The sequence below is a fragment of the Polistes fuscatus genome, unplaced genomic scaffold, assembly GCF_010416935.1.
Source record: "Polistes fuscatus isolate 324 unplaced genomic scaffold, CU_Pfus_HIC Scaffold19, whole genome shotgun sequence".
NCBI lineage: Eukaryota > Metazoa > Arthropoda > Insecta > Hymenoptera > Vespidae > Polistes > Polistes fuscatus.
The window spans coordinates 2033777-2044617 of NW_025113095.1; the positions used below are offsets into that span (position 1 = coordinate 2033777).

The following is a 10841-nucleotide window of genomic DNA, read 5'->3' on the forward strand; positions in this document are numbered from 1 at the left end:
TTAAATAGTTTCATTTTTTGATTACGTCTTACAACAACGATGATCTCTTTTCTCGTGTAGATTATTAATCAGACACACGCACCGCATCGTATTTTGGACATACCTTTACAAATTGACACTACCGAAACTGAATCGAAACAAGATGAAGAAGCTAATGGATCGGATGATGACCAAATGGTTATTTGCGAAGATCCTCAACCAGAAATAGACTTAAAGTGTAAAGATAAATTGACTGATAGTGACAATGATGCACAAGAGGAAGATATGGAAAAGAAATCTTTTAATCAATCACAGTTTTCACCTGTTAGTGGACAGAAAAGAGATGGAGTTAATGTTAAACAGGAAATAACTTGTAGACCTAAACCTATAAAAGGTATGTTTTTCATTCTTCCAAAGATAATTATTATAATCTTATTACTATAATCCAAATATTGAATTTTTATTCCTTCAGCACGGATACCATCAACAAGTATAGAAACCACAACTAAATATCACCATTCTTCCATTGATAAAGGAGGCACAGTTTCAGTTTTATCAAGCACTTATCCCTACCATAGTCCAATAAATCCAACAGGAGTATCAGGATTTCAGCCTACGGGTGGAGCGTTTATAACCATGCCAGTGTCACCTAAAGTTATAAAACCGGAACCAGTGAAAACTGAACAACAATATAGTACTCAATATAGCATGAGTAGTCTCGTCGCAAACATTCATTCTGATAATGGAAGAAATGTACCTAAATTTACAGCTGCTCCTGTGTTACATTCGGTAAGTGTTTTATCTATTATTTTATTTTTAAACAAAAATTTCTATTTGTATTATTGATTCAGCTTATGAATACAAGAAAATAGTAATAATACATGAAAATATAATACAATGGTTAGACCTATACCATGTAGACAGTATATCAATTCCTTGACACATATCAAATATATACACATATTTATATACTCTGCAGTAGGATTGTAAGTATTGTTAATAATACAACGTATTATTATATATCATTCTTCCTTTATGAGCTACTATATAAAATACTAACAGATTGGAACGAAACCTATGATGGCTCTGTTGAAACAACAGCAGCCGTTGCAGTCTTTAGCCACTACCGCTCATCCCCTTACTTCTGCTGTCCCTTCTCAACCACCGCTCACTCTTACATTGCTTGATAACAATTTGGTGGCTATTTCCAAACCACAGCAGGGACCCCAGTACCTTGGCCCTACGACGCCGCATCCCCGGATGTATTGCGGCTTCAATATACCTATCTCTGGTAAGTTTACAATTTGATAATCATTATATAACAAATTTTAAATTGTATTATATTTAAATATATATATATTTCTTTCATTGATTTATTTTTTTCTAAATATTAGATGCTGGAAGCCGCAATATATCGTCGCAGAATTTGATCTCCGGTACCAAGGTGGAAGCACAAAGTGTTATTGTGAGCAAGCATTATCCAGTTTCTACAAACTCTACAACATCGCCTTATAGAGGAATCAGTCATTCTATCGCACGTTTGGCAGAATCAGATAAAAATGAGACCCAAATAGGATCGAATCATGCTCAATTTTATGGTAAACTTTTAATATAAAATAATCCTTATTTATTGATCACATTAAAATGACTGTATTCTTGTTATGCTATGTTTCAGGGAGCAATATAAAAAGCGAGCAAGATAGAAAAGACACAGGAAACATTCTTCTACCTACTTCAAATGATAAAATTAAACAACCACTTACACCACACACACCACACACACCGCATAGCAGCCACATTAATAGTGAACATTCATCAAATAAATCATATTCCATAGAAGAAGACCCAAATAATGATGCAGGATCAAATAAAGGTCCGTTTATGCTGGCACCGACACCTGCTCAACTTGGAAGAGCACCATTACAAAGAAGACAATTAATGGGTAAGAAAGAGATCTCTCTCTCTCTCATTATTTATTATATTTATTTATATTTATATTTATATTCATGTTCATGTTCATATTCAGCAATGCCACCTACAACAAGCACAGGAGAGCATGGGATTTCAGTATCTCAACAACGCTCTGACCAAAATCGACCACAGGGAAATACTTCTCAATCTTCCGAATCGATGCAGCAACAAAATATACCTGAAAATCGTACGTCTCCATCTCCTTCAACTAAAAAAGGCTCCTTCTTCAAGAAAAATGTCGAAGATGGTATGGATAGGTATGTATTTAAAATTGCGTTAAGGATTTATTTAAAATTCAAATTAGAATCTTAATATTTAATATTTAATATTTAACTTTTTATATTAAATTATTTTTAGGGTTCTTGAACAAGTCAATTTTCAAGAGAAATTTTCGTCGTTACCAGAATTTAAGCCAGAAGATATACAGAGCCCAAGTGCAATCACTATTAATACTCCAGGTTCTTCTGGTCATAGTAGTGTTACTTCTGGATTACACTCATCGAATTTACAAGCATCGATGCAAGGTTATCGAAAGAAATCTCAAGGAGGTCATAGAGGTAACTGTGTGTTTTTTATTGTTGAGCTATATGTTGACCTGTATATTTTTTATCGATTAACCAGTAAAATTTGTCTTCATTTTTATTTTCTACAGTAAACGAAGAAGATATAGATTCTGACGCATCAGTGTCCGCTACGCCAAAATCAACTTCAAGTGTCAAATTGACAGGAACTACGTTCTTTGGTCCAGATTTCAATATCGACGCATACAGACTTAATACAGATATAGCAGGAGAAGTAGAAGATACTTCACCGCGCACACCAAAAACGCCCGTAGGAGGTGTAGGAAATGCAGTAGGTATTGGTAGAAATGACAATGAACGTGGTCATAGGAGAATATTGGAACAACGGAGACATCTCGTAATGGAATTATTTCGAGTACATGGATATTTTCCTTCAACACATGCTACCTCTACCTTTCAAGCTAAACATTCTGATATATTTCCTAATAAGACGAGTTTACAATTGAAAATAAGAGAGGTCAGACAAAAATTGAAAGCTAATTCTACTCCAATGAGTGCTAACAGTTTAGTTAGCCCGCTACCCGTTTCTGAATCCTCGCCTAACATGACTGGTAATTATATAATTTTGTATAAAATTCGCGTTTATGAAGAAACTAGGATATATTTGTAATTGTTCCAAGATCATCTTCCATGTTAATAAAATGTTTTGTTTCAGGACCATTGACTGCTCCTCCTACGTCGATGGGAGCACCACATTCACTGCCTGTAAGCAGTAGTGGTAGCTAGCGCCCACGTGCCAACTGTGATACTGTGCATCCCATTACTCCACAACAAGAGTATATCATTATACTTTGAAGATAAAAGCGATGACTTAATAAAGTCGCTATTATACCATTTCTTCAAAATATGTAAAATACATCAAGGTTTAGTGCAATTCGAACCTTTCTATAATCTTGTGCAAATATGATATATAGGTGGACATGACGATAGGCGAAAAAAGACGTGTTAATATGCAAGCATCGGTAATATTTTTACGTTGTATATATACTATTGAACTATATTATCGACAGCTTTTTAAAGTCACATCGGTTAACTTATAAACCTTTTTATTCAATACAAAATGCAAAATTAAATGTTTCTATAAAATATTAAAAACACCAAATTAAGTATTTTATAATATATCTCTTATTGGATGTGTATATAAAAAGTTCATTAATTTATTTGTAATCGTAATTTTAAGCATGTTTTAAACATGTTTTAAGCATGATACTTTTTAATCCTATTTGTTATTTTCATTTTTATAACAAGAAAAAGAAAAAAGAAAAAAGAAAAGATAAGATAAGAAATATGAAATTCTTTTTAAAATCCATTGCCAATCAACGAAATGATTTTAATAATTCTAAACAATTTGAATAGTCTGCAATAGGGAAATGCTTGCAGAAAATTTCAACGTTTATTAATAAGCACGCATGCTTTGTTAGGAAAAACTATTCACTCCTCTACTATTCTATGATTTCTGTATTTTTGAGGATTGTAATTGTTGTATGAGTCAATGAACATATGTAAATATTATTAGTAACATATGCAAAAAAATCTCTCAATGCATAACAGCATTACATATATCTAATATAATTATTATCCCATTGTAAAATTGTATTTAACCTACTATAAACAATGATGTATAGATATTGTACAAGTTGGTTACCAATTCGATCGTTTAATTATTATTCTCTAAATGGTTAATCACTCGCGGATAATAATTGATTGGCAATGAACTAATAAAAGAAAAGTAATAATTCTCCACATTCCAAACAAACAAACGCGCATACTTGATTTTATAAAGCAGTCGAAATAATAATTAGATGTAATAGTTATTTTATTAAATCAATACATTTTAATATTATTTCCCTGTGCAATTTTGAATATTTATTAAACGTTTGTATATTAACACGTCTTTAATAAAAATCATGAAAGGCCTAAGCCGTTGTTAAATATTGTTAAAGTTGCTACGACGAGGATGAATACGAAGAGAGAATTGTAATTGAAGTATATTAGGATGATGAAACATTATAATATGGAATCAGAGTTTATATACTTTAGTTATACTTTATATATGATAAAGTTAGAAAAGAGCGAAAGTTGGAAATTGCGATAAACTTTGCACAAAATTTACCTGATGCAGTTAGAGCAGATGTGTTTATTTTACTTGTAAATACTATAGCATGACTCGCGAGAGGCATTCAAAGAGTTTCAAATCTCTTTAATGCTGGGTCTTAATATTTTGAGATAATAGCAGATCTTTGATGACTAGTAGAACATATAATAAGTAAAAAAGAAAAAAAATAACCGTGCCATCGTATGGCGACAAACGGGAGAATGCATACAGTAAAATTTTCACATTAGATAAAAATTAATTATAAGATGACACTTTATATAGATAATATGTAATGTTTCTCATATTCTTGAAAGTACTTATTTACCGTTTTTAGAACTTTGTTGAAATTCAACGCATTCATATATATATAGATATATATATATATATATATTTTTTTTTATCTGTCTTTTAAAATGATCTTTATTTTTATTTTTTTTCCTTTTTTTTCATCACCATTTTAGATATAAGTGGTTTTATTTTGGCTATGTACTTCTTCAATCTTTTTTTCTTTTTCTTTTTTTTTTTTTGGAGAGGGGGTGTTTTATTTCTATTTTCATTTATACTTTCGAATTTATTAAAATTGATTAATAATACGTTGCAACAGAATGAACTATTAATATGAAATCTGTTGTATACGAAAATATGTTTAAGATCGTAGAAATACCAAAATTTCAATAGAGTTTAATGAAACTTGTAGAAATTTATTATTATTATTATTATCTTTATAGTTTCAATTTACTTTCGATGTAGTAATTATTTTAACAAGAGCATTAATTTCTTAACAGTTTTAGCTAATTTGTTACTTTACATTAATATCATCTATAATAGTTAATTTATTTTTAATATCATCATTTTATTATGATTTTATTATGATACATCTGTTTCGATGCGTTGAATTTTAACAAAGATTGTTGAATTGAAACTGTAATATAATTAGAAATATGTTTATAAAGCGCACTTTATATATAAAAAAGAAAAAAAAATTATATTAAAGTATTGCGCAACAGTACGCATATTGTAGTTAAGATAGGATGACTATCTAATTTACGTATTTTGTAAATAAAAAAAACCGCATAATACACACATTTATATGCATATATATTTATATACATGTATGTAAGCATATCTATGTGTGTATATTATATTAATAATATACATATATATATAGATATATAACGGTATAAATATGTGTATTATTAATGTACATATATATATTATAAAATATTTAGGATATAAATAAAAAATGATAGGCTAGAATATTATTATTTGCAAAATAATAGTTATTATAAATATATGAGCCAGAACAGGCTAGATTAGCTAAAAATACGGGCTTCGTATATCATGGATTTGCATTCGTGATGGTTTCCTCATTCTTTCTTAATAAATACAATAATATATGTGTATTTATCTATGTCTCGTTTGCGTGTATGGGTATATGTGTTGACACATATACGCACGCATGCACACTTACACATATATTAATTTCTTCATTTCCTCATCACTTATTGAATTATTACTTCTATGAGGCAATTAACGCACCGGTGGCAAGTAATAATAGTATATGAAAGAGGATGCTTAACACCTATAATGATCTTTTATATATATATAAATATATAGTATCTCAGTTTTGCAATTGTGATTTTTAGCTTTTCTGTATATTTGTTTTATTAAAACTGAGATATCATCTTTATAATAACGATTATTTCATTTGATCGTAACATTTAACGAGGCTATGTGTATGTGAAAGATGTTTCTTCGCTCTTATACATATCAAATCGTTAAGAGTATACATTAAAATCTTTAATTGACTATAAATATATTATTTTTATCAATTAAAATACCTTCCTATATTACAATAATTTTTATTATACCTTTTAAATTGCATTGGTATCGATATTTAGATTTGGCGGAATTAATTTTTTTTTTATTATTATTTTTCTCTTTTTTTTTTCTTTTATTGTAATGAAGTGTAAAAATTATGTTTTAAGAGAGAGAGTGAGAGAGAGAGAGAGAAATAAAATTATGCAGAAGGGAAAAACAAAAAAAAAGAAGAAGTTTGAATATGTAATATGTATATGTAAATTACATATATACAAAGAGAATTTTTTTTTTTTAATAATTCTGAAGTTAGAATTGTTATCAGTATTTTTCCTTACAATGCGCGTTGTTTTTCTTAAAATTGTCTGTCATACTTAGCCCACATTAAATGAACGTGAGATATATTTTAAATAATTCGGTATAATTAAATTCGTAATAAATATATCTATATCGCGTATTGAGATGTTATAGAACAAAAAAAAAAGGATTTTATTAGGGATAAAGCATCCTCTGTACTTGCCACGCTTCTTAAGCAAATTAAAAAGAAAACAAAAAAAAAATACTATATTTGTACTTGTGTAAAACTAGTGAAACTACTTTCCAGTATTGATAAGATTTTTGAGCATGCTTTGGTATTTTTCTTCTCCCTTTCTTCGGTTAAACAAAAGTAAAAGAAAAAAAAAAGAAAAAAAAGAAGGTGATGAAATATGTTATACGATTTAGCAGCCATAAATGAGACTGTGATCTAGAAAAACAGAAGTAAAGTAAAATGGCGGCTATTCTATTGGCAATTTCTTCACCTAATCTTTCTCACCACCTCAAACACCCCTTCCTCCCCTCCTCACCGACCCCCCCGATTATCTTCCCTATCTAATTTCTTCCTGTATGTATAGAAAAGGAAACGGAAAAAAAAGCAAGGAAAAAAAAACAATTATGCACTCAAATAAATCATCCTCTGCACATTTTTTTATTAATTGCGTTAATGTATTTTACTATATATGCTCTTAGTTATTATTGTCCATTATTATAATCATTACACTGTTATATATCTTGTTTAATTTTGAAATATTTTTAAAACTGTTATGTGATTATATATCAGACAAAAACGATGTTATGAAAATATAAGCATACAAAACAGTAATAAATGTAACAGTATACAAATACAATGCCACGAAAAATATCATGTGACGAATCTATACATACACATACACACACACACGCACACACATACGAACGCATGCGTGCGCGCGTATGCAACAAAAAAGGAAATACAATTATGTACGATTAGTATATTTATCCATATGTATATGTATTGTATGCATATGTATTTATGTACATGAGTACTCTCTCTTTCTCTATATATCTATCCACCTCTCTCTTTGTCTTTCTTTTTCTTTCTCTCTCTCTCTCTCTATCACTCTCTCTCTTTTTCTCTTTATACATATATATACACATATATATATACTTAATTCTTTTTTTTTTTTATTTAAAAAAATTATTGTACATACCAATGGGATAAAATGATAGGTATATAAAGATAAATCTCATGCACGATTTAATATCATCTAAATTATAACAAAATTAGAGAGAAACATATCCAAAATTTGTCGTTAGAACTATTTTTATTTTATTAAATTTTTAATCTCAATTACGGCATTGCAACGATAAGAAATAACAAATTGAATTAAATCATGTAAAAGTAATCTATCGTGAACCGAGAAGGATAATAGTTCTTTTTTTCTTTTTTTTTTTCTTAATGTAATTAAATTAACAAAAGCACATCACATAAGTATAATCTCACGAATGCTTCTTTAATGATTTTATTGAATTAGTTATTATTTCTATCATTGTATAAAAACTGAAGCATAGCATTGTATTTGAAAAATTTTTTAAAAATTATTTTTACATGAAAAAAAACATCAAAATAAAAAAAATGATATTTTTGTTTTTTTTTTTAAATCTTATATATGCCACTTCAAAAAATATATTTCTTTATTTTAATTATAATTTGATGTTCGTTTTAATTAACAATTAGCATTTTGTATGTATATTGTATATATATATATATATTTACAAACACACACACACACATACACACCAACAAACAAACATATATATATATATGTTGACTGTTAACCCTTAAATGTAAATTATGTACTTTTTAAGGAAAGAAAAGTAAATTTTATTTTTTAGAAAATCCATAGACATATTTGCATACATGTATGCACATATATGTTCTTTCAATATGTATTATGAATTTTCTAAAAAAAGAAAATATAAGACTTTAGCTGAATAATTAAATCTGCATTAATTGAATGAAATTGATCGTCTGCATTAAAAAGAAGTATTGACATCACAGTTGTAGCAGATTATAGATACAAATACGCGTGTTCTAATTAATTTAGTTTCAAAATTATAGTCACTTTTTCGTGTTTCAATAATTCGCGTAAGCTTGTCTTCATAAAAAAGTGTTCAAAATGATCATCTTCGGTTACCTGCGATCTATGTACATATGTGCAAAAAAAAAAAAAAGAAAACAAAAAGTGCGAAAAGAAAAATGTGAATAATTGTCGGACCAATTTAATTCAAAATACGACCATCTTTTATTCTTCTTTGTGTCGACCAATTTCGAAGTGTTAAAAATTATCTAAAAATATATTTTAAAACGATTGCGTCGAAGAATAATTATCGATTATAACGTGGACAAAGTTTTGCCTATAAAAAAAAAATCTTTCGTAATATTGTGCATAGAGCACTGCGATATATATACGATTGAAGGAAGAACAAAATAACGAAAGAAGGAGATGACGAAGATGAAGATGAAAAAATGAAGATGATGATATTGATAATGACGAAGAAGAAGAAAGAAGGAGCAATAAATGTGGTAATTTATGATAGTATTTGATACGCTTCAATCGTCTAATCAATTCTGAGAACGACAATATATTTTGGTATGTATCAACTAAAGATTAAACAAATAATCTATTGAAGATTAATGTTTTTGAGAAATGAGAGAGAAAGAAAGAAAGATATACAAATGTTAAGAAAAATATAAAAAGATAATAATAATTCTTATTACGAATCTTCTCTCTAATGCAGTCGTATATCGTCGCTTTGCTAATTCTATCCTTTTTATTTTGGTTTTATATGTGTGTGTCTGCACCTCTGTCAGGATAATCAGATTCACCTTTTCAAACCTTACAAAAAAAAAGAATAATCGATAATTCTAAACACGAGTTACAATATATCTTTAACGGAACAATTTTTCTATTGAAAATTCAGTTTGAATTTTTCCACGTGATAATTTAGTCCTTTAAAATGTTTTTTAAATTATGATTCAAGAGATACATACGTTATTATACAAACTAACACGCAACATAATATTGTTTAATAGAAATTACGTTGAAAATTATATTTTCTAACAATTAATAATCTAAAAGAGAATATATAAAAATGCGTATGCATATTCGTTTTCTTATTTTTCTTTTAATCACGAAAGAGGTATCCAAAGTAAATCGATATTTAAACATACATACGCTCCAGTCACAGAAGTATTCGAGACCAATATTCTTATCATTTATGTTAAATTAAATTTCTCTAAAAATAAAACGTTCTTTCGCAATCAAATTGATATCAATATGAAAGTTTAATAATCCTAAAATATGTCTCCGTTTAAAAGAATTTTTAAACTGCATTATACAAGCAAATATCATTATTATTTCGAATTGATAATGATTAGTGGGTACGAATAATCCTGTAACTTTTATATATATGATTTAATTTTCGCCAAATATATGTATGTATATGTATAACTATTACTATTATTAATGAATTAATCGTAGAAAGAGAGAAGTAACAATTTTCGTACGTACATAAGAACGAATGATTCGCGGTAAAACACATTCAAAGGCCTCTATGTATGTTAGTATTATTATTATTCATATTAATAATGTTAATTGCTGTAAAGAAAATCTTAGAACATTTTCGATTACGAATTTTCAGGAAGTAGATAAATAATTAATTAAATAAATGAATAAATAAATAAATATGAAATATTATATACGAGAAATATTCTTCGTGTGTCGAATGAATATTAAAAAATTATATATACCAATGTCTAAATATAAAAAAAAAGAAAAAAGAAATAAAAGGGAAAAAAAGAAAATATAGACAAGTGTTATCGAATAGAAAAAAAAATGATGTAATTAATATGTGTTGACAATCGCCAATGTTCTGAGCTTAGAGATTGATTGATAAAGAAAAAAAAGAAAGAAAGAAAAAACATAATAAGAAGAAAAAAATAAAAAGATAAAAAGAGCGTCTTATACCATCACGTGATTTTTGAGTTTTTAATCGTCACACAATATAAATAAATAAATAAATAAATATATATATAT

At 28.0% G+C, this 10841-nt stretch overlaps 1 protein-coding gene across 12 annotated transcripts in view; it reads left to right on the plus strand.

The window, feature by feature from the left end:
* Nucleotides 1-4283, plus strand: part of LOC122515871 (protein capicua homolog) — a 29592-nt gene extending 25309 nt beyond the window's left edge. For 9 of the 12 annotated variants that reach the window (XM_043633353.1, XM_043633354.1, XM_043633352.1 and 6 more), the window contains 9 exons: nt 61-373; nt 452-768; nt 1042-1270; nt 1374-1577; nt 1655-1921; nt 2006-2207; nt 2308-2507; nt 2603-3082; nt 3187-4283. In XM_043633353.1, coding sequence (XP_043489288.1) covers nt 61-373; nt 452-768; nt 1042-1270; nt 1374-1577; nt 1655-1921; nt 2006-2207; nt 2308-2507; nt 2603-3082; nt 3187-3257 — 2283 coding nt within the window. In that variant the 3' untranslated portion in view covers nt 3258-4283. The remainder of the gene's footprint in view (nt 1-60; nt 374-451; nt 769-1041; nt 1271-1373; nt 1578-1654; nt 1922-2005; nt 2208-2307; nt 2508-2602; nt 3083-3186) is intronic. The other 3 variants (XM_043633356.1, XM_043633357.1, XM_043633359.1) reach the window with 2 other exon arrangements.
* Nucleotides 4284-10841: the final 6558 nt, after the last annotated feature.